Source organism: Anolis carolinensis, chromosome 1, assembly GCF_035594765.1.
Source record: "Anolis carolinensis isolate JA03-04 chromosome 1, rAnoCar3.1.pri, whole genome shotgun sequence".
NCBI lineage: Eukaryota > Metazoa > Chordata > Lepidosauria > Squamata > Dactyloidae > Anolis > Anolis carolinensis.
The window spans coordinates 130923716-130948901 of NC_085841.1; the positions used below are offsets into that span (position 1 = coordinate 130923716).

General features: G+C 44.0%; 1 protein-coding gene and 1 non-coding gene across 20 annotated transcripts in view; one reads left to right on the plus strand and one right to left on the minus strand.

The window, feature by feature from the left end:
- Nucleotides 1-25186, plus strand: part of dst (dystonin) — a 448648-nt gene that overhangs the window by 70780 nt on the left and 352682 nt on the right. The window contains exon 1 of one of the 19 annotated variants that reach the window (XM_062982341.1): nt 5615-5871. The exons of 11 other annotated variants lie outside the window; for them this stretch is intronic. In XM_062982341.1, the coding sequence (XP_062838411.1) occupies nt 5778-5871 (94 nt within the window). In that variant the 5' untranslated portion in view covers nt 5615-5777. Of the gene's footprint in view, nt 1-5614; nt 5872-25186 lie in introns of those variants that run through there. 7 more of the 19 variants (XM_062982316.1, XM_062982399.1, XM_062982402.1 and 4 more) reach the window with 7 other exon arrangements.
- mir5427 (microRNA mir-5427) lies at nt 5412-5494 on the minus strand. Its single transcript, NR_130027.1, has one exon. It is a non-coding gene; the product is annotated as a microRNA mir-5427 (primary transcript).

Sequence of the window (25186 nt, forward strand, 5' to 3'; positions counted from 1 at the left end):
AAGATCAAGGAGGCAGAATGGGACAACGCCTTGGCAGAGAGGTTTGAGCAGGCAAAAGGAAAGAGCCCTCCAAAGAGCTTTTGGAAAATGGAAATCTCCATAACCTTTTAGAGATTTTAATGATCTTTGGAAAGACATGATCTTCTTAGAAGTCAGAACTTTTTGAAAAATGATGCCATAACCTCTTGGTAAAAAGCATGACCTATTAGAGTAATAACCTTTTGGGAAAATGCAAAGCAACTAGGTTTCTCAACTGTTAAACTGATATACCTAGGTATGTCTTTGAACGGTTAGGGACAAAGATATGCCAATGCACAAAAACCACTCTCTCTCTCTCCCCCCCCCCTCCCTCTATATTTACAGCAGTTTCAGAAGTTTACAGCCCAAAAGACATACAACAACCCAGTTTCAGAAGTGTTCCTTTAGTTGCCCAAAAAATCTACTGTAAAATATATTTACCTTTAAATCATGCTCTCATGAGACAAGAATAAGCAGACTTCTTTAAAAATAACATATTTGGTTTACTCACAAACTTCATGTATTCAGCATACAGGTACTTTGATAATCCAGTTACAAATAAATTTGAAGTAGTTTCTCTGTGTAGGTAACACAGGGCATCTCTCTTAGAAACAACAGTCCATAATCTTAAGCATCTCTCTGTTCTGAGAGCCTATGGGCCTTTCCACACAGCCCTATATCCCATAATATCAAGGCAGAAAATCTCAGAATTCTGCTTTGAACTGTGTTATCTGAGTCCACACTGCCATATATTCTAGTTCAAAGCAGATAATGTGGGATTTTATTCAGCTGTGTGGAAGGGGCCTAATAGTCTGAAAGTCCAATGACATCTGTAAGCATACAGTTCCTGCTGAAGTCTCTACGCATACTGTTTCTAAAATGGAGTCTGAGTCCTGAACAAGCCCAGATCAGATCACATGGTCTGCAGCCCCCGCCCACAACAAAGAAAACTGCAATAATATACAATAAGTAAGCAATTATATACATAACAAAAACTAGAGGAGGCTTGAGAAGGCTGTTCTTTCCAACAAGAGTGGCCAGTATTGGCATCTGAGGGATTCAAAGGGCAGCTCCAGGGCTGGTTTCTCTCCCAAACCCCAAGGGCCGCCCCTGCTCCTGTGTTATAGTTAGGAACTGTCACGACCCAGGCTGCAGAGCACCAATAACCATACACAGAGGCCAGAATCTATCTAATATCTTTATTAAGGAAATATATAAGTTAATAAAAGCAAGTGTATGAAATAGTCCAGAAGTAGACCTTTCAGGAAAGGTCAAAATTAGTCCAAAAAAGCAATGTCCAATATGAAATATTAAGGTCCAAAGTTGTAATCCAATACCGAAACACTCTCTTTGCCAGGCAAAGTGAGGGGAGATGACAATGTCCCTTAGTCCATGAAACTTGAGCGAGGCTAGGGAGTAACTTGAAACAAGGCTTGATACAAGGCAACAAGGAACGAGGAGCAAGAACAAGATCCGTGGAATTACTTGGCAAAATCCGGAAAACAAGGCAAGGCTGAGTCCTGGAAAACAAGGCAAGGTCCGTGGAGGTAAACAAGGCTGGAAACGGGAACAAAGGCTTGGAAACGGAGCGAAGGCTTGGAATCAGGAACAAGGCTTGAAACAGGAACGAGGCTTGGAAACGGAGCGCGCTGTCCACACACAACTTACTCCAGTAGCTGACGAATTGACTCCGCAAGATCCCTTTGTGGGCAAAACACCTAAATAGGGTCTAGTTTTCCCACCAAAGAGCAGTTCTCTGGGGAACCAGAAACGAAAGCTAAACTCTGAGTCCAGATGCATGACTCCTTAAAGTTTCCCATGGAAAGCAGGCTTAATCAGCTGAATTCTTAGCAGCTATCCTAGCACTCCTGCGAGACGCTGCTGAAACTCCCCTCTGTTGTTTACAAAACTCATGGCGAGAAAACACAGGAGATTTAGGCTCAGGGCTTGTTTGACAGACTTCTGGAAGACAAATCTCTTGCAGGTGCAAGGTTCCCAAATCTGGCTGGGAAGGTTCCAATTCTGACTGAGACGGTGAAAAACCCAAGTTCTCCTCTTCATCAGGTACTATAGTACCAGAAACGGGACTACATGGCCCATGACTCATCACAGGAACAGTCCTTTAAAAAAAGGTCTTGCTCTTTACTCTCACTGAGTTTCATAGAATTCTAGAATTGGAAAAGACCACAAGGGCCATCCAGTCAAATCCACTTCTACCAGGCAGAAACACCCAATAAAATCACTCCCAACAGATGGCCCTTACATGGCCCTAAGGTCGCATAACCCACAATATCTGCTTTGAACTGGTTATTTGAGTCTACACTGCCATATAATCCAGTTCAACGTGGATTTTATACAGCTGTGTGTCAGGGGCCCCAGTCCTCTGTTGAACAGCTCTTAGTGTCAAGACGTTCTCACTAATGTTAAGGTGGAATCTCCTTTCTGTAATTTGAACCCATTGCTCTGAGTCTTAGAGCCCTTCCACACAGGCATATAACCCAGAATATCAAGGCAGAATAACCCACAATATCTGCTTTGAACTGGGTTATCTGAGTCCACATTGCCATATATCCCAATTCAAAGCAGATAATGTAGGATTTTATTCAGCTGTGTGAAAGGGGCCTTAGGCTCCATCTACACTGCCATATAAAATCTAGATTATCTGCTACATGTGTCTACACTGCCATATAATACAGTTCAAGGCAGATAATCTGGATTTTACATGGCAGTGTAGATGGGGTCCTAGTTTCCAGAGCAGCAGAAAACAAACCCGTTCCCTCCTCAATGTGACATGCTTTCCAGCATTTAAACATGACTGTTATGTGCCCTCTCAGACTTCTCTTCTCCAACCTAAACACACTCAGCTCCCATAGCTGCTCCTCATAGGTCTTGGCCTAAAACCTTTGACCATTTTCGTTGCCCTCTGGACACATTCCACTTGTCTTGAATTGCGGTGCGTAGATTTGGACACAGGCTTATCCCAAGTGAAGCCTGGCTAGAGCAGAATAAATTGAGACTGTGACTTCCTACTAGACATAATATAGTTAGCCCTCCATATTCACAGATTCTGTCTCCACGGATTCCACCATCAACAGCTTTATTTTTTTAATCCATAAAGCATACCTTGTTTTGCCAGTTTTATTGTACTACACCTCCAAAATCTTTACCTTCAAAATGGGCATCCTTTCTTGTCAATGGGTACAACTACACTGTAGAATGAATGCAGCTTGACACGTAGAATCATAGAATCCTAGAGTTGGAAGGATCTCATGGGCCATCCAGTCCAACCTCCTGCCAAGAAGCAGGAAATCGTATTCAAAGCACCCCCAACAGATGGCCATCCAGCCTCTGCTTAAAAGCCTCCAAAGAAGGAGCCTCCACCACACTCCGGGGCAGAGAGTTCCACTGCCGAACAGCTCTCACAGTGAGGAAGTTCTTCCTGATGTTCAAGTGGAATCTCCTTTCCTGTAATTTGAAGCCGTTGTTCCACATCCTAGTCTGCAGGGCAGCAGCAAACAAGCTTGCTCCCTCCTCCCTATGACTTCCCCTAACATATTTGTACATGGCTATCATGTCTCCTCTCAGCCTTCTCTTCTGCAGGCTAAACATGCCCAGTTTTTTAAGCCGCTCCTCATAGGGCTTGTTCTCTAGACCCTTGATCCTTTTAGTCACCCTCCTCTGAACACATTCCAACTTTTCAACATCTCCCTTCAGTTGCAGTGCCCAGAACTGGACACAGTATTCCAGGTGTAGTCTGACCAATATAGTCAGCCCTACATATCCGCAGATTCTGCCTCCATGGATTCCACCATCAACAGCTTTATTTTTTAATCCATAAAGCATACCTTGTTTTTGCCATTTTTACATCTCCTAAATCTTCACCTTTGAAATGTGCATCCTTGCTTGTCAAAGGACAAGCTACACTGTCGAATGGATGTAGCTTGACACGTCTTTTTACTGCCATGGCTCAATACGGTGGAATCATGGGAGTTGTAGTCTTACAAGGTCTGTAGCCTCTTCTGAAGAGGACTGGTTCCTCTCCAAACTACAATTCACCAGTTGTGCCCATACCTTGGAAAGCAAGACTTCGCCATGGTGGTCCACGCTCTTGTTACATCCCAAATAGATTACTGCAACGTGCTCTACGTGGAGTTGTCTTTGAAAACTGTTCAGAAGCTTCAAGTGGTCCAACGGGTGGCAGTCAGGTTTCTTACTGAAGCGGGGTACAGGGAGCACACAACCCCCAGTTGTGCCCACTCCACTGGCTGCCTGTCTGCTACCGAGCACAATGCAAAGTGCTGGCTTTAACCTATAAATCCCTAAATGGTTCTAGCCCAGCTTACCTCCCTCCCTCTGTGAACCATCTCGGAGGTTATGATAGTCCGGGGAGGCCCTGCTCTCGATCCCACCTCTTTCACAGGTGTGGTTGGTGTGGATGAGGGACAGGGCCTTCTCATTGGTGGCCCTTTGGCTTTGGAACTCTCTCCCCGGTGAAATTAGATCAGCACACTCCTTCTTGGCCTTCAGAAAGAAAGCAAAGACATGGTCATGGGACCAAGCCTTTGGTCAATAAAGTCATGCACTGCAAGAAATGAATCGGGAATATGTGCAATTGATAATGGGAATGGCTTCTGAGCACGATTTCAGATTATGTGATTTTTTAAAATGTCTATACTAAGATGGAGCTAGGGGTGGCGACGGCTGACAGGGAGCTCTGGCGTGGGCTGGTCCATGAGGTCAAGGGAGTTGGAAGCAACTGAACGAATAAACAACACTAAGATGTTTCAAGTCTATGTTAATGGTTTTGATAATTTTAATTCTTAGTATATGTTATTGTTTCATTTTAATGTTTTGGTTTTTCACATGTATGCTGGGCATTGAATTTTACCATGACTGTGTTGGAAACCGCTTTGAGCCCCCCCCCCCCCCCCAGGTGAGAAAAGCGGTATATAAATACAGTAAATAAATAAATACATCCACAGGATTCCATAGCATCCAGCCATGGCAGGCAAAGGGTGCAATTACAGGAAAATGAATGCAGCTTGAACCATTTTACTTGCCATGGCTATGGGAGTTGTAGCTTGGTGAGGCAGCAGCATTCTTTGGCAGAGGTGATTTGAATGTGATTTTCCTGCTTCTTGGCAGGGGGTTGGACTGGATGGCCGGTGAGGTCTCTCCCAACTCTATGATTCTATGGTTCTAGAGGAGACGAAAGGTCTTTTAAAATTAAGGCTCCGGACATCCCATAGAAGTGAGCCATGGCAGTGAAAGCGGTGTAGGTGAGCTCAATGACAGGTGAGGCGCAATGAGGAGGAGGAGGGGGGGGGGGTCAAGTTTGAAGAGATCCACATCTCAGAGGAAGGAGAATGGATGGGGCTTGGAGTCTTGTCCGAGGAGAGAGGAAAAGAAGAGGAAGGGCCAGACTGGAGAGCCTGACCTCCGGAGCCTTGCCCTTCTCCTTCTCCCCGCCGTCTCCGTCTAAGCCCTTTGCTGCCGGTGAGATCCGAGGGAAAGGCCTCCTTTGCCATTGGCGGCTCCCCACGTGCTGCTCCGGGGAAGGCGGAGGAAGAGGAGGGGGCCTGGGCGTTTCCTGGGACAGCTCTCCGGCAACAGCCCCCTCCTCCTTGCTCTCCTTCCCTCCTCCCCTGCCTTTATGTGCCTCTCTCCGCCGCGCCTTCTCTCCTGCCCTTCGGCGCTGCTCGGGAGCAGCAGTGTCCCTTCTTTCCTCCTCCTCTGCCGCCTCCTCCTCCTCTCCAGGCATGGCTGCTTACCTCTCCCCGGCTTGCTCCCCCTTCTACACCGAGGAGCAGGAGTACCTGCAAGCCTACGAAGATGTCCTGGAGAGGTACAAAGGTAGGGCGGCTTAAGCCGGGCGATGATCTGGGGAGAGAGAAAGGCGTATTGATTTGCCGGCAGAGAAGCTGCGGGAGGGAAGCTTAAAATAGCCGCTGGCTTTGGCTTTCTGCGAGGGAACAGGTGGCAGGCGGGCAAGCAGCTCCCTGGCATCAGGGCCCTTTGGGACACTTGCTTTCCTTCCTTCCTTTCCTCCCTATCTGTTCCCAAAACTCCATCTTCTGATGTTTTATCTGTCAGCCGCAGCTAGGAAGATGACTCCTGCCTTGGTCTCAGCATCTTTCCCCTTTTATTTCCTCCCTCCCTCCCTCCCTCCCCATGAAAGCACCCTGGCTTGTCAATTTTGCTCACTTGTTTTCCTTCTCTTCCCATTCCTTTCTCCCTCCAAGATACTTCCAGCAATTGAGAAACACCCCTTTGCCTAGTCATCAGGATTGTTTTGCCTTCTTGCTTGTTTGCTTTCCTATTTCTTCCTCACCTTTGAGCAGTTGAGAGCACCCTGCCAATGGCCATCCCTTACCTTGCCATCAGGATCATTTCTTTCTTCCCACTTTCCATTTGTTTCCCATCTCCTTTCACTTGAAAGCACCCAGCCATGCCATGTCTTTGTGTTGTCAAAGGCTTTCATGGCCGGAATCATTAAGTTGCTGTGAGTTTTCCGGGCAGTGTGGCCATGTTCTAGAAGCATTATCTCCTGATGTTTTGTCCACATCTATGGCAGGCATCCTTAGAGGTTGTGAGGTATATTGGAAACTAAGCAAGGGAAGTTTATATAGCTGTGGGAGGTCTAGGGTGGGAGAAAGAACTCTTGTCTGTTGGAGGCAAGTGTGAATGTTGCAATTAATCAGCTTGATTAGCATTGAAAAACCTTGCAGCCTCAAGGCCTGGCTGTTTCCTGCCTAGGGGAATCCTTTGTTGGGAGGTGTCAGCTGGCACTTGATTGTTTGATGTCTGGAATTCCCCTGTTTTCTGAGTGTTGTTCTTTATTTACTGTCCAGATTTTAGAGTTTTTTTTAATACTGGTAGCCAGATTTTGTTCAGTCTCATGGTTTTCTCCTTTCTGTTGAAATTGTCCACATGCCTGTGGGTTTCAATGTATTCTCTGCGTAGTCTGACATGGTAGTTGTGGTCCAGCATTTCTGTATTCTCAAATAATCTGCTGTGTCCAGGTTGGTTCATTAAGTGATCTGTTATGACTGACTTCTCTGGTTGAGTCTGCAGTTCCTTTCATGTTTCTTGATTCGTGTCTTGTCTACAGCTACATGGTATTTCCCCAGGCAGGAATCAGCCAGGCCTTGAAGCTGCAAGGCTTTTCAATGCTAATCAAGCTGATTAATTGCAACATTCACACTTGCCTCCAACAGACAAGAGTTCTTTCTCCCACCCTGGACCTTCCACAGATATATAAAACTCCCTTTCTTAGTTTCCAGGGTACATCAGGAGATAATGTTTCTGGAACATGGCCAGACAGCCCGGAAAACTCACAGCAGCCCCATCCGTTGTCTTGTCATCAGGTCCTTTTGTCCTCTTTCTTCTTTCTTTCTTTCCTTCCCTTATCCATTTTATTCCTCCTTCCTTTTATTTAGAGCATTCAAGAGCACCCCTTGCCTTACTATCAGGGTCATTTTGTTTTCTTTCTTTCTTTTTCCTTCCCCCTTTCTTTCCTCCCTTCTTTCACTTCTAGCCTTTTCTTTCTGTGACTGATGAGTCTGTCAATCTCTTCACCAGATGATTCTAAGGCTGATATCTGCCTGTGAACTGTTTCATTGTTGACACTGTCGCATAAGGATGCTTTCTAAACAAATGTTACCAATAATAATACGATTCAAAAGCCTTGCAATATGGATTGCAAATAGTATAAAATACATGTTGCTTCTTTTATAGTATCTATCTGTTCCCAAAACTCCATCCTCTGATGTTTTTTCTTCAGCCGCAGCTAGGAGGATGACTTTGCATCTTGCAGTAGGCTATAGGGACAACAATAAGAGGCCTTTTTCTTTTCATCGTTTAACTCATTGGAGATGAGTTTCTAGATTCCATTAAAGTCTTTGATTTCTTGTCTCGTAATGGAAATCCATCAATCTCATCTTTTCGTGTCTCATAATGGAAACAATCATTTTTGTTACTGTCTTATCCTATGCAGTATAGAAATGCATTTAGGTCTATTAGGCATCTGTTTGGGACAATAATTGGATTTAATTTTAGCAATATTTATAACAATTGTAATTGTCATGTGCTACCAAATCAATCTCACTTATGGTGACCCTGCCATAAGGTGTTCTTGGTCGACAATTAGTAACTGTCAGGCATTGTAGTAGCAATTAGCTGTCCATTGTTGCTCAATGTCTAGAGTTTGGCTGATCCTTGCTGTATGCATGTTTCATATTTGCTACTTGCTGTTGGTTGACTGCCTGTAGTAGAGCAAAAAGAGTTCTGATAGCAATTTCTTAACACAAACTATTTATTGTGATAAATCATCTCAAATTCAACAAGGCACTACCTGATATATACCTGTTTTAATCAGAGGGGAATTATTACATTTTCATTTAATAATCTAGTTTATTTTAATTTTTGTTGCTTATCAGTGAAAAAATTGCTTGCATATTCATCTTCATCATAAAAATTATTGAAACTGGCCAGCTATGCCGAATCTGTTTGACCTACAATTTATGTGTTGTTAAAAGGAGTTTAATAATTCCTTTATGTCTATGGGCTATTGTGTTAGCTGTGGGCCAATTTAAAAGCATTAGCCTGTTATAATCGAGGAACTGCTAGGCCAGAAATGCTTGTAGAATGGAAGACATGACTTATTTATTTGTTATGGGAATGCATCACTACTACATTTATAACACAGAAGGCAATGCTAAGATTATTGTAAATGATGCAATTGTATTGTCAAAGGCATCCATGGCCGGAATCATTGGATTGCTGTGAGTTTTCCGAGCTGTATGGCCATGATCCAGAAGTATTCTCTCTTGATGTTTTGCCCACATCTATGGCAGGCATCCTCAGAGGTTGTGAAGTCTGTTGGAAACTAGGCAAGTGGGGTTTTTATATCTGTGGAATGTCAGGGTGGGAGAAAGAACTCTTGTCTGTTGAGGCAAGTGTGAATGTTGCAATTGGACAGATTGATTAGTATTGAATAGACTTGCAGCTTCAAAGCCTGTCTGCTCCCTGCTTGGGGGAATCCTTTGTTGGGAGGTGTTAACTGGCCCTGATTGTTTCTTGTCTGGAATTCCCCTGTCTTCTGAGTGTTGTTTTTTTATTTACTGTCCTGATTTTTAAAAACACTCGCCTCTGAAGATGCCTGCCATAGATATGGGTGACATGTCAGGAAAGAATGCTTCTGGAACATGACCATACAGCAACCCAATGCAATTGTAAATGATTTAAAAAATACTTTTGACTATCTTTTTCATCAAAGATTAACTGTTTCTGAAATTTTTGTGACACTTTGTTCAGATGATCACATTCACCACTTTTCAGGTCTAAGTAATTTTCTAGACCTGTTCTTCAATGCTTTTTTACTTTAGACATTTGCTCGTTTGGGGCCTATCATGACAAAATTGAAAACACTCCAATCCAGTGCTTTGCTTGTTTGCCCAGAAATAAGTCTTACTGTGTCCAGTGGGATCTATTTCCTGCCAAACGTGCATAGAACCTCAGCCTTAGTTGCATGCATAGTCCAAATGAAGTTCAGGATACATATAAACATAAATGTCTCAGCAGTTATTAAAAGTATGAAATTGAGACATGCCTCTCCAAACATTGAGAGGCACGTAGACACTCGCTAAGGACTTAGCCCCCAGTTCGTGTTCACTGCATGCCTGAAGATAATGTGTCTCCCCTTCACACTTCACATCTTTACCATGAAGAACATAGGTGGAAACTTTGCTGGCCCTGTAGTTATCTAGTTATAGGAAATAAGTCACATAGCAACCATGCTGTTTAATACCCATCTCCATTGATATCAATAGATCTTTCAAGCCCAAGGTGTCAAACTAATTTTCACCAAGGGCCACATCCACCTTAGAATTGCCTTCAAAGGGTCGGTTGTAATTGTAAGACTTATACAACTATGTTGCCCTGGGAGTGAAAGCCTTCCAGGCCACATGAAATGACAATTCAGGAGAACTTGAATGATCTTTGCAGTCTGAATGGAGGTATACAGCTGTAGTCCTATAGTTATAGGAATCTAGTAACATAACCATGTTATTAGACTTATCTTTGTGCTGTGAATGGAGATATGTATCAGATCTCCGTGATCGCATCTCCCCCTATGAACCAGTGTGGTCCTTGAGATCTACTGGAGAGACCCTCCTCGCTCCCGCCGCCGTCTCAAGCAAGATTGGTGGGGACGAGGGAGCGGGCCTAAGAGATTAGGTTGGCCCCTACTCTACATACCTTCCATAAGGAGCTCAAAACCTGGTGGGTTCAGCAGGTACTCAAATGAATTCATTCTGGTTATCCCACCAACTTTGACCCCGATATATACTGCACAGTCTCATCTTTTCCTGATTATGGACCATGTTAACCCATGGGATTATTGATCCTCGCCCCCCAACTGGAAGCTGTTGTGATTATCATTGATTGCTATTTTAGTGTAAAATTTTATTTTGTGTAATAACCTGTTTTATATTATGTATTGTATATTGTGTATTATTGTTGTAAACCATCCTGAGTCCCTTCTGGGAGATAGGGTGGTATATAAATAAAGTTTTATTATTTATTATTATTATCTCTTGTTGAACTGGAAGTGTTAGTTGCCATGGAACCAAACAATGCCGGGAGTCCTACATATTCATCTGCCTCAATGCTTTACAAAGCCCTTGCAATTATTCTAAGGAGAACTTGGATTAGATGAATTAAGTCTGAAATTTGAATGTGGCAGAAGCTTATAGACAATGCTGGAAAGAATAACATCTATAATGTTATCATTTAGGCCAAGCTTCAGCAAGCCACAACCTTTTAAAAAAAAAGTCTAATGGCCCATCTGCTTTGCTCATCAGCGGATGTGTTTGAAATCTTGAGAAATATTATATTCAGTTGCTGGGGGGAAAAGAAGAAGTCTTTTGTACTGTATTCATCATGATGCATGGAAAAACTGGTAAATTCATTACAAAAAAATGTGCTCTCCAGCCAGTTAAGCTTTCCCATCAGTTGTCAGTGGAATGACTTCACTACAGTGACTGTTACTCTGATGACTTGCAACAGGGGCTGATCTAATTTGAAAAGAATGATTAAAATATATGTTGTCAACAGGGAGTGACATTTTGCATAACTTTTAAGAAAGCCCACAATTGTGATTGATGTCATCAAATAAATATTGCATGCAGTTTTAGCTTGTGCATTATAAGTTATAATAGATCTTTTTTTAAAGGAATCTCTAGCTACAAGAATATGCTTGTTTATTATTGGAATGCACAGTGATGGGTCAGTTGTTGAATATTATAACTAACAGAGTCATCTGTAGAAAATGAATCGCCAGTCTTGTGGGTGAGAATCATGAGTCTCTGTGTATACTTAGTAAATCACAAGTACCCTATGTGATTTCAAATCTGTTATCTAAAATGGGTATCTATTAAGTGAATTGTCTACTGAGGTTTGTATAGTTTTAGATGGATCACAGCTGATCTAAACACTTTTGCAAAGAATATTGTCTTGATTTATTTATGGACAAAGTCTAAGAGACTTCTGCTGTATGGTTCTAAACACTGTCAAGTGTGTTCTCTGCTGTGACAGTATATAAAAAGAAAATAGAACTATTCTATACATGTGAGATAGCATCTAGTTGTTGGGTTCATTCTGATTCATAGTTCAGTCAATTAATTGCTTTATTGCCTTGACTGTCTTGGACCTTTTTATACACAAAATATTCAAATATATTTTAATAAAGGAAAATGCACTACCTCATCTGATATAGAAATAATTATAAATATAGCTACTTATTCGTGGAGGAAAAGTGCTTCATTGTATGCAGCCCTTCTAAACATGATCCTCTGAGAGGGGTGCCTTGTATGTTGTGAAATGGCCTTTGTGCCTTTTGTCATATAACTTTCATTTTATTTGTGCTTTAACATAGAAATTGTAGAACAAGACAAAATATCTTTAATACAGTTTAACAAGATCATTCCTTGAGACCTTTGACTTAAAATGCCAGTATTCTCAGTGAATACAAATTATTCAAGTAATTAAGGTATCTTAGAGTGCTGTGAGAATTCATAAACATTTTAAAGTAATGCATTCTGTGCACCCATTGTGTGCCCTTGACCAGAGCCCACTTTGACCAGGGCCTACTTGAACAGGGACTACTTGACCAGGGACCACTCTCCAATATTAGTACCAAAGGTTTACAAATCAGTTTTTGGTCAATTTTAGATTCAATTTGGTTATTTGGGGTGCTGATTCAGAAAATTGCATTCGTTTGACCACATCAGTTCTAGTTTCTGATACAGAACATATGCCATCCAGTAGTCGCTGGATCTGCTCGCCCACAGAAAACATACTTAATAATCTAGAGCTGATGTGGTCTATCCAATGCAATGGTTATCTCTGTGGAAAGAAGTGGAAATACAATCAATAAAATAAATATAAAGAGAGGAAGGAGGTTCACGGACCGTTTTTTGTTCTCGCGGGCCACTGCTGGGCCACGGCCCACAGGTTGAGAACCATTGCTCTAAGTGATTTATATGAGACATAGGGTATAGGTGAATCTGGTACCTGTCAGGGATTCAAATTATTCAGTTTTGTTATAAATGTCATCTATCTGTGTTATTAGCATGACTTGGAACCATAGATTCCTGCAATGGAGATAGCACTGGAAGGTAGGACCTTCACTTAAAGTGGTGGCCAAGTTGAATCTACTCTATTTGTTTTGCTTCCTCAGTTAATGTGTCAGTCATTGGTGGGGATCCAAATCAAAATGAAGCCATTTAGTTAGTTCTTGAATGATGAGTCAAAAGAGAGGGTATATCTAATTGATTCATTGAGTTTATAGTAGTCCATACTAATAATATGATTTAGGTCAGGGGTCCCCAAACTAAGGCCCGGGGGCTGGATGCGGCCCTCCGAGGTTATTTACCTGGCCCCCGCCCTCAGTTTTATAATATAATATATTGTACTATATACATATAATATTGATCATAATATTATAATGTAATACAGTATAATACTAATAATAATACCATATAATAATATTAATCATATATTCTATATTACATATAATATTACTAATAATATTACAGTATAGTGGTATAGTTCAACATAGTAATATATAATGCTAATATTGTGCTATGCTAATAATATAATATATTGTATGTACATATAATTTGTAAGCCACTCTGAGTCCCCTTTGGGGTGAGAAGGGTGTGATACAAATGTAGTAAATAAATGCAGAAAATAATAAATAAATGAATAAATAAATAAATATTAGACGTAGGCTCGCCCAAAGTCTGAAATGACTTGAAGGCACACAACAACAACAACAACAACAACCCTAATTAACTTGACTATCTCATTGGCCAGAAGCAGGACCACACTTCCCATTGAAATCCTGATAGGCTTATGTTGGTTAAAATTGTTTTTATTTTTAAATATTGTATTGTTCTTTCATTGTTCTTGTTGTTGTTGTTGTTTTTGCACTACAAATAAGACATATGCAGTGTACATCGGATTTGCTTATTTTTTTTCCAAATGATAATCCGGCCCCTCAACAGTCTGAAGGATTGTGGACCGGCCCTCGGTTTAAAAAGTTTGAGGACCCCTGATTTAGGCCATTGTGATGTAAGTAATTCCCTGATTCATATATCCAGGACTAGGTAGCCTTGCTTATACTGACCTAAAAGTACAAGGTCCAGTCCGATCTTGGAAGATAAGCAGGTTTAGTCCTGATTAGCATTTGGATATGAGACCAGCAATGAATCCTAGGTGTTGTGGGCTATATTTAAGAGGAAAAGCCACCTCTGAATCTTCCTTGCCTAAAAATGCATGGGGTCACTATATGCTGATGGACAACTTGAAGGCATATACACACATATTTAATGTGACTTTTCTTAGAATGATGGAGGTAGTGTTTATCAACTGTTTTGAGCATTTAGGGCAGGTTGAAGTGGAATGCCAGGGCTACATGGCCCCTCAAGACATTTTTAGTGGTCCTCAACTCCTCAAGACTCCGTGAACCATCTTTTTTCTGGGCTGAAAATGTGAATTTGCTTTTTCTGAAAGTCTCCAGGAGTGGAAACTCACCCTTTAAATCACATTTCCCCACCTGAACATCCATATGGATCATTCATCCATATGGATCATTTCTCAGAATTTCCAGGAATTGGAAGAGTATATATTTCAATCCTGGCTTGTGTTTGGTAGCAGTGAGTTGAATGCGAATATTGGATTCTCTTCTTGTCTCTAGAACTAATATGAGTAATTAAGGAATAAAGGGAAGATTATTTTCAAGTAAGGAACTGGCAAATCAACATTAAAATTTCCTTGCTTAAGAAAACCCTATGAAATTTATGGGATCATCATAAGTAAAAAAATGATCTGAAGACACATGTATGTATATAGGCATATATATGTTTCATTGGAGACATTCTGGTTTAGATGTGGCTTATAAAGGAGGACTGTTCACATGTATATTTCATGTTAACAGAGATATGATTGTCCAAACCAGACAAATATATATTTTGCATATGAATCCAATTTTTGATTCAACAATAAACTGTGCTTTATTTATTCTGTAAACTATGGTTTATTTGATTGAACACAGTTATTTCCTTACATGTGAAGGAGAAGAAGGGAAAGAAAATCCTAGAGGTTCAGAGCAGTAGTTCCCAAACTTCAGTTCCTCAACTGTTTTGGACTTCAATTCCTTAAAGCCTTAGTCACTTTGGCCAACAGTCAGGAATTCTGGGAACTGAAATCCAAAACATCTGGAAGAGTAATGTTTGGGAAACATTGTACTAAAACATAATATTACTTTTGAACCAGGGCACATCAAAGTGGTTTCTGTCCAGTCAAGTCTATCAGCTTAGCTGCCTTATTATTAATAGGAAACCATTCATGATTTAGTAGTTAATTTTAAGTAATGCCATCAACCCAGCATCCAAATCCAATTGATTTCAGTGGATGAATTAAACACATGTTTGACTTTCTTTATGTTTCCTCTTTTCTTTTCCTGCTTTCTGTTGTTTCTTCTCTCAACAAATTGGGAAATAAACTTGTTCTCAACAAATTGGGAAAACTACTTTGCCTAGTAGTTTTTAGGATGAATCATATTTCTTTAAAGCAAAGCCATGCAAATATGTATCTATAATGTTCACTGCTTGTTTGGGCTTCTGTTTAGAATAGCATTCTGCAAATGTCAGATACGCTGCAACTTCATGGATGCCTGAAATATTTCTTGAGACAACGCCTTGTTTTTCTACCAGTGGATTAAATATTCCATGCAATGAATGTTACCAACTTTTAAAATAAAACAAGTTGTAGTTATACATTTACCAGAAAATACAATTCAAATCTTTAAGCCATACTTTTCTAATATTTCTGCTGCAATGTTATACTTTTAAAATGGAGCACAAGTAATGTGTTGTCACACTTCTTTCATTAACTTTACCCAGATCTTCTGTTAAAATGTAGCAAGAGGAAAATAATAGTGGAACAGTTTCAATATTCCTGTATTATTCCTTTTAGACTTTTTTCATTCCACAAATGCAAAGCAAATAATCTTGTTTAAAACCAGATCTTTTTCTTCGTGTACTCTGTGAATGCACACTAATGGAGAGACTGCGCCTGCGCAGGTTCCAACGGAAACTCTTCCCAAGCTAAAGTTTAAATTTTGGCGGTAGCCACGCCCCCCGTCCCCAGAGGGCATATAAGGCGGCCCTGGGCGTCCGCTCTCCAGTTCCTTTTTTTCCGCCGCAAGGTTCACTTCGGATTCTCATGTCTACTACTCGCTTCAAACGCTGCACTCAGTGTGCCGCTAAAATTCCTGACTCCGACGGCCACGCCAAGTGCCTCTTCTGTCTGGGAGAGGCCCATGTCGTCGGTACCTGCCGTTTTTGCCTAACCCTAACGGCTCAAGCAAGAAAAAATAGGGCCGCGAGACTTAGAGCAGCGCTCTACGAGAAGTCACTCGCCCCTGAGCCCACTCCGTCGACGTCGGGCGCGTCGTCGACGCCGAGTCTGAGACCGATGTCGTCACCGGCTGCTAAAGCCTCTTCGGTTTCGTCGAGGGCGTCTAGGGCCTCTAAATCAGCTAAGCCCGTCAAACCGCCGTGCACGCTCACCACGGTCACCATGTCGACTCGCTCCGGCAGACTTGGTCCCTCCTCGACGTCGAGCTCGGTGGCCTCCGTGTCTTCGATTCGATCCCACCTTGGGTCTCCTCCATCGACCTCCGCGATGAAAATCGCCTTTAAGAGAGCCCACGAGGAAGCTCGTCGGACCCAGTCTGATTCGGCAATGGTCCCTCCGATGCCGGGTAAATCTCTGAGGGCTCCTTCTAAACAGCCGCTTGCTAAGAAGAGAGCGACCCAACGCTCCTCTTCCTCTGCCTCTTCTAAGAAGGACATCCCTTCTTCTTCGGCGACTTCTTCTAGGAGATCCTCTCCGATCGCCCCTGCACAGCGGCCTCGTCAACCCTCCCCTCGGGTTCTGTCTGATGGCAAACTTCAGGACTCACCCCACCACTCCACCCAAACAGTGGTCAGGGTGCCGTCGCCTCGACCTGCTGCCGTGCATCGTCCGTCACGCCAGCAGCTTTTTCCCCCGACCTCGACACTGGAACGGGGTAGACAAACCACCCGCCTGGCTCGAGCTGCCCAAGCTTCGGCCTCCAAAGAAACTCGGCCTCAGATGGCTCCTGCTCTTGAGGCTTTGCCTCCCCCAGAGACTGTGCTTTCATCTCCCCCTCAGTCCCCCCAAGGGGCTGAGGACGATGAGATCGATATCGACCGCCCTGACTCCGCGCTCTCAGCCTCGGTGGTGTCTCTCGGCCTCGACCTCTCTCCTCCTCACGATGCGTACGAGGTGGATCCTCCCTCACCCACGGACAATATTCGGGCCTTTTCGGACCAGATGGTGAGAATGGCCGATGCTCTAGGTCTAGAGATCAAACAAACTTCTAAGGCGGTGTCTGATCCGGTCTTCAAGCGGGTCCAAGCCCAAGCCCCCCCGGCCACACTGCTTCCATTCTTACCTTACCTTCTGGACGTCATCCAGGCATCGTGGAAAACTCCTTCCTCGATCCCTCCTACCTCAAAACGGATCGAATCCTGGTACCGCACCGATGACGATGCCTTAGAGTGGCTAAAACACCATCCCGACCCAAATTCTATGGTCGTTAAGGCTTCGCAGACTTCTGGTCGTGAGTCAAATACCCCTGCGGATAGAGAGGGTAAAAGGTTTGACGCGGTGGGCCGAAAGCTCTATTCTGGGGCCCTTCTACTTTGCAGAATGGCGAACTATGGGGCCTGTATGGGTGCATATCAGCAAATCCTTTGGGAGAAAGCTCAGCCCTTCTTCTCAAAGTTGTCTGACGAGGACCGTTCGGTGCTGTCTACACTTCAGCAGGAGGCTGACTCCCTAGCCCACCATCAAATTCAGATGGCAAAACATACAGGAGACACTGCCGGTAAGATGATTGCCCATGCCATTGCCATCCGCCGTCACGCCTGGCTGAGGTCGTCGGGCCTATCTTCTTCTTCTAGACAAGTTATTGAAGACCTTCCGTTCAACGCCTTGGGCCTCTTTAATTCCGGCACCGACGATAAGCTCAAGACTAACCATGACTTTAAAGTCCTAGCTACCAAATGTGGAGACCAGCCTCAAACTCACCGTACCAAATGGTTTCCCCAACGCTTCCGCCGTTTTCCGCCTCCCTCTTACCGTCACCAGTCCTTCAGGCGTCCCTCGGTTTCGAATAACCAGAACTGCCAACAACCTCGTCGGCCTACTCACCCTCAGAAGCAGCGCGGCCGTACTACTCCCACTTCCGGCCAGCCTCAGCGGCGCTCCTGACGCCTTTTCTCCTTCTCGGGCCTATACCTACGGTACCGATGCAAGACCCATTCCTCCTCAGCCCTCCCCTCTGCTACATCAACCTCACGGTCTCTTTTCAAATCGCCTGGCTCCTTTCTTCCATCAGTGGGAGTCTATTACTTCGGATGCCTGGGTTCTCCGAATTGTTCGAGACGGTTATGCCTTGGAGTTCGAAGAGCTCCCGCCCACAGGGCAAATCCTCCTATCCAACCCCTCTCAGGAAATTCTCGCCGAAATCGACACCCTCCTTGCCAAAGGGGCTATTCGGCCTTCTCCATCGGTACAGGACCCTCAAAACTTTTTCTCCAGGTACTTCACGGTCCCGAAGAGGGGAGGGGGGCTCCGCCCCATTTTGGACTTGCGCGTGCTCAATACGTTCATACGCCCTACAAAATTCAGGATGGTATCCATCGCTTCCATTCTCCCTATGCTTCAACGAGGGGACTACTTTGTCTCCATAGATTTACGAGACGCTTATTTCCACGTGGCGATTCGGAAAAGCCACAGGCGCTTCCTTTGCTTCAAAGTCCTCGACCAAACCTACCAGTTCACCGTTTTACCCTTCGGCCTCGTCACAGCCCCAAGGGTTTTCACCAAAGTCGTCGCTGTCGTGGCTGCCCACCTCAGACTCCAAGGAATCACAGTCTTTCCATATCTGGACGACTGGCTTCTGGTCGGGCCCGACCCTGTCCGCCTCCGTCGTCACGTCGACGTCACCCTCAATCTTCTTGACTCTCTCGGTCTCCAGTTGAATCTCGACAAATCTCACCTTGTCCCGTCGAACAAGATCCGCTTCATTGGCGCCCTGTTCAACTCACTCTCTCAAACTGTCTCCCTCCCGCTCGACAGATTTCTCGCCCTCCGGCATCAAATCTCCCTCTGCGAAACCAGCCGGAGGATTCGAGCCCGGTCCATCCAAGTACTCCTGGGTCACATGGCCTCCACAGTCCTTACGACCCCGTTTGCCAGGCTCCATCTTCGCACTCTGCAGCGTTGGTTCATAGATGTCTTCAAACCATCCCGCCACCTCAACTCGAGGTTTCTCTCCATCCCGCTCCATGTTCGTCGGTCGCTCCGCTGGTGGAAGTCCCTCTCCAATGTTTGCAGGGGACTCCCGTTTCACCAACCTCCTCCTTCGATCACCGTAACCACGGACTCCTCCACTTACGGCTGGGGAGCTCACCTGGGCAGTCTCACCATACAAGGTCTTTGGTCTCGCTCCGAAAGGGCCAATCACATAAACTTTCTCGAACTTCTCGCCATCTTCAAAGCTCTGAAAGCCTTCTCCCGCCTGATCTCCCAGAAGTCTGTCCTCGTTCAATCAGACAACACAGTGGCAGTCTTCTACATCAACAAGCAGGGTGGCACGGGTTCGAGGAAGCTCATGCTCCTTTCCTCTCAGCTGTGGTCCTGGTGCATAAGCCGCAATGTGCAGATCCTGGCAGTCCACCTTCCCGGGATCCAAAACGATTTGGCAGACGCCCTCAGCAGAATGACGAGTTCCTCCCACGAGTGGATGCTCGATCCCGAGACTCTTCTCTCTCTCTTCCAAAAGTGGGGATTCCCCACTCTAGACCTTTTTGCCTCTCCCCAGAATGCGCAACTACCTCGTTACGGCGCAAGACTTCCCCCGGCTTCTTTTCCGGGCTGTCTGGGAGACGCCTTCCTTCTGAACTGGTCGTCGGAACCGATCTACCTCTTTCCACCGTTCCCCCTGATACCGAAGGTCCTCCAGAAACTCCGGTCGATTTCGATGTCGGCGATCCTAATAGCACCAGCTTGGCCTCGACAGCCTTGGTTTCCGGCTCTTCTCCACCTCTCCAGAATGAACTTTCTCACTCTACCTCTTCTACCACACCTCTTGTCAAGGGAAAACGGCCAGATCCTGCATCCGGATCTTCCCTCTCTACATCTCACTGCTTGGAGAATTCTCGCCTAGCCTCCCTCCCGCAAAGCCTGCAGGAGATCCTCCAGGCGGCTCACAAGCCGGCTACGACAAGGTCATACACTTATAAAATCTCCCGCTTCCGTGCTTTTCTCCGGTCTCGGGACATCACTGTTTTTCCGACCTCGGTACCGATAGTATTGGACTTTCTTATGACTCTTGTGGATCAAAAACTTTCGCTCTCTTCTATGAAGTCCTATCTGGCTGCTCTTTCCTGGTGTTTCCAACAACATGGTAGACCATCTTTATTCTCTGACCATCTTGTGAAAACCTTCTTAAAAGGGTACAACAACATCCGTCCGCCCTCCCAGCCACCCACGCCGGGCTGGAACCTCGAGCTCGTGCTCTCCCAGCTGACTTCTCCTCCTTTCGAGCCTCTAGCGTCTACCGACCTGCGTCTACTTTCTTGGAAGGTAGCTTTCCTGGTGGCCATAACTTCGGCTCGCAGACCCTCGGAGCTGGCAGCCCTTAGGGTTGATGAACCTTATCTCCGCTTTCATCACGACCGAGCCGTTCTTCGCCCGGACATCACCTTCCTCCCTAAGGTGGTCTCAGCTTTTCACCTTAACCAGGACATTGTCCTCCCTGCTTTTTTTCCGAACCCTTCGTCCCCTCTGGAACGAAGGATGCATCTCCTCGACGTTCGTAGAGCTCTTCTCTTCTACCGGGACCGCACCAAAGACATTCGTAAGACTCAGAGACTCTTTGTAGCCCATGCCCCAGATAAGCTGGGTAATCCTATTTCTTCGCAAAGACTGTCTCACTGGATTGCTCAGGCTATTGAACTTGCCTACGAACTGGCTAAACGTCCACCTCCCCCGTCCGTTCGCCCACGTTCGACGAGAGGTCTTTCCACATCAACCGCCTTTTTAAGGGGTATCCCGCTGGACTCTATTTGTAAGGCGGTAATCTGGTCTAACCCCCTTACTTTTGTCTCTCACTATAGAATGGACCAAAAAGCCTTAAAGGACTCAGCCTTTGCTAGATCGGTTCTGTCCTCCTGTTTGTCCTAAGAGTTTATTATCGATACTTACCTACCACTCCGCCCTTGGGGGCCCACCCTCATGGTTCTTTCTATCAGATGCCCCCGTGTTTGGCCATCTCGTTGTGCCATGTCTATGTTCTAGTTTGCACTGTTTTCTGTACTATTGTGCCTTATGTACTTCTCCTTCCTCCTCTTCGGAGGTGATGCACAGTACTTATTTTTCCTCAAGCTGGAAATTGTTTATTTGGTGTCCTGCCGAATTCCTCTCTCGGCATGATGCTTGTGTTACTATATGGGTCCTTCGGGCCATGTTATTTATGTTTAATAAAGATGTGTTTGGACATCAACTTGTGGTTAAGGTTTGCCTTGTCCCACCATCCGGGACCTAAGCGTGCCAGTCTCCATTAGTGTGCATTCACAGAGTACACGAAGAAAAAGGACAGGTTGCTTACCTGTAACCGTGTTTCTTCGAGTGTACTCTGTGAATTCACACAAGCCCGCCCTTCCTTCCCCTCTGGCAAACCCTCTTCCTTTCTCGTTGCCTTGGCGGCGCAGGAACTGGAGAGCGGACGCCCAGGGCCGCCTTATATGCCCTCTGGGGACGGGGGGCGTGGCTACCGCCAAAATTTAAACTTTAGCTTGGGAAGAGTTTCCGTTGGAACCTGCGCAGGCGCAGTCTCTCCATTAGTGTGAATTCACAGAGTACACTCGAAGAAACACGGTTACAGGTAAGCAACCTGTCCTTTTTCTTTTTGGACCTATTTCTTTTACATGTGCTTTGAACTCTAGTTTGGTAGAATGGATGCCTGGTTTCCCATAGAGTTATCTTGTCTTCATGGAATTTACTTCACGTATCTGTGGGTTCAAAACAATGCCTTAATAGACTGATTCTTCTTAAAAAGTTGGCACGGGTGCATCTACATTGTAAAATGAATGCAGTTTGACACTGCTTTTATAGCTATGACTCAGTGCTATGAAATCCTGGGAGTTGTGGTTTTGCAAGGTCTTTAGCCTTCTCTGCCAAAGTATGCTGACGTCTAACTCAACGATGACTCCCAGGATTCCATCTTGAGCCATCACATTTAAAGCCGTGTCAAACTGCATTAATTCTACAATATAGATGTGCTCAGTGTGCTGCTTGAAAGGGTCGACTGAAGTACTTATCTGTGACTGGATTTGCTCACAAGTAAGGATTCCAGCCTAACATTTGTAGCCGTAGACTTAATCAGTAGTGCTGGGTTCTTTACCTTCTCTGTTCAAGACACGATTCCTTGTATAATGCCTTCTTATTGAGATACTTCTCAGTACAAAACGGGAGTAAGGTATCGAGAACAGCTCCTTGAAGGTTGACCAGATACATACATGTATGTCCTTAAAGGTCACCAAATACACAAAACTGAAAGTCATCCACTTGTGGCTAAATAAGTGAGAGCAATTAATGTATGTTATCGTAGCTTTTGTTTGTACATTGGCGTTACTGTATGCTTCTTGCTTTACAAAGTACACAATGTTAGTGCAGTGATGCAACTGGATACTCTCTGCCTTTCCTTTTCTTTGCACTTATGGTTACCCTCCAAATAACATATTTTTTCTGACCAGAGCTTACGAACAGAGCAGATAGGGCCATCCTGAGTTGTTTTGCTGCCCTAGGTTGAGTGACAAATGGCATCTCCCCATTTATCCAAGTCAAGATACACAGCACCTAAAGCCAGCCAAGTTATTTTGGCACATGAGACAGAAAATTCCATAAGTGCCTCTCCCTGTCCCTAGGAGCCAAAATGCAGCATGCTGTCCTTTCATGACACCCCCAAATCTTAGCTGAGATAGTTGCCTCATTCAGTTTTACTGTACTTTACATCAGAATTAGCCAAATCATGAGATACGCCTACAACAGACAGTTTACCACAGTATTTATGATGTTTACTTGAAATTTATAATCTCACCACTTTGCAACAGAAGAAAGATTTGCTTTGATGCCATATGATACTACTTGTTATTTCTACGACAAAGTAGACTATCACTAGTTCTGCTGCAAGTGATTCCTACATTCTTGAAATTGCATTCTCATAGATTTAAGCAAATCCTTATAGAAAATAAAGTTTTGATTTGTTAAATCAGTCAATATACCATAAATATTCATTCTCACCAAAATAAATGTCTCTTCATGTTTAATCCAGCAAATTTATTAACAAAATTGGTAAGAGTAAGCATGAAGATTTCTTTAAAAAATATTGGAAAGAAAAGCTTCCTGTGGATATGGTGAATTTTTAGTCTTGAAAAACCCCAAATAGTAATATCTTCAAATGCTCTTCATAAGGGTAGACAACTTTTCCCCATCCGCTATTGTTTCCATTTCAGTATGAGGGTTTGGGTTTGGTTTTTCTTTGTCAGAGAGGACATTTTCTTGACTTATTCCAGTAATCACTGTATCACATGGGGGCTGCAGTGGCACAATGGGTTAAACTCTTGTGTCAGCTGAGCTGTTGACCTGAAGGTTGAAGGTTCAAATCCGCGAGAAAGGGTGAGCTCCCTAGCTATGTGGGGACGTGAGAGAAGCCTCCCAGCAGGACAGTAACACATTCGGGCATCGCCTGGGCAATGTCTTTGTAGACGGCTGATTCTCTCACACCAGAAGCAACATCTGATACAATAAAAAACTATCACATTGCCAGTGTGATAAGGTTTGTTGTTTACGTATAAACCTAAAGGAAATAGACATAAAGGTTTGTATGACTGGTGCCATGTTTTGCCATTTCATTTTGGTTAGGCCAAAATTTCAGATTCCAGTCTTGACAATTTTATATGCGAAGACGTTACCTGAATCGCAAAGGTCTTGGAAAATGCTATCGTAAAGCAATTGGCAGCAGATGGACATAATATATATCTCAAATGTTCGCTAAATTGTCGCTACTTAAAGCACCATCCCATAGTGGTTAAAGGAATTCAGGAGAGTAAGCATTAATCTTCTCGTGAGTAAGTGCTCTCTTGCTATTAAGATGGAGGCTTTCAGTAGTTCTCTTTCAGCAGTGCAGTGCAGTGCAGTGCAGTGTAGATCATCGTGATTTCCAGCTTTGCAGTGGAAAAGTGGATTGCAAATGGAAAAATGTAATACAACACAATACAATTCTATTTTATACTGGCACTAAGCAGAGAAGGGAAATTTTATATCTTTGGGTGCATCTGCACTGTAGAATTAATGTAGCTCGACACCAGATTAACTGGGGATTATGTTTTGGTGATACACCAGCATTCTTTGGCAGGGAAGGTTAATCTATATATATAAAAATGTAATGTGCATTTTACTATGGAGTAAACAACAAAACCACTGAACCAAATCACACCAAATTTGGCCACAAAAGACATCGTCATCCAAAATATGTCTTTCAAACAAAAAACTTAGAAAAATAAAGTCCAAATTAGAGGAAGAGCTGTTTTTCCCCCTTCCTGCCAGTTAGAAGGGTAGGCCCTGCCCACTTCATCTCCTAGCAACCCACACAGCAACAATGGAGCTCAGGGCATCTTCACTCAGGCCTTTTCCACACTGCCTGTAAAATACAAATTATCTGATTTGAACTGGATTATATGGCCCTACCACACACCTATATAACCCAGAATGCCAAGGCAGGATACTCCACAGTATCTGCTATTAACTGAATTATCTTGAGTCCACACTGCTATATAATCCAGTTCAGTTTGGATTTTATACAGTTGTGTAGAAGGGGCCTCATATAATCCAGTTTTAAGCAGATAATATAAGATTATAAATATAATATCTTAAATTACTGTGGTATAATAATACAGAACAATATAATCTCTAAAATCAGGACAGTACTCTGAAAACAGGGGAATTCCAGAAAGGAAACAACCAGGGCCAGCTAACACCTCCCAACAAAGGATTCCCCCAGGCAGGAAGCAGCCAGGCTTTGAAGCTGCAAGACCATTAAATGCTAATCAAGGTGACTAATTGCAGCATTCATACTAGCTGCACTGAAACTATTCATTGCTATTCAACCTGGCCAACCAAGAATTCCACAAGGTAGAAACCGGCTAGGCTTGCAAGCAGCAAGGCTATTCAGTGCTGTTCAACCTGGGCAACCAAGATTTCCCCTAGATAGAAAACCCTCAGGTTTTGAAGCCACAAGGCTACTCCGTCCCATTCAACCTGCCTAAAGAAGGATTCCCCTATATAGAAAGCAGCCAGGCTTTGAAGCAGCGAGGCTATTCAGTGCAATTCAAATTGGCCAAAAAACCATTCCCCTAGAACACAAGTACCCAGCCTTCCAAGCAGCAAGCCTATTCCATTGTATTCCAGGTCACCAAACAAGGATTCACATAAGAAAACGGCCAGG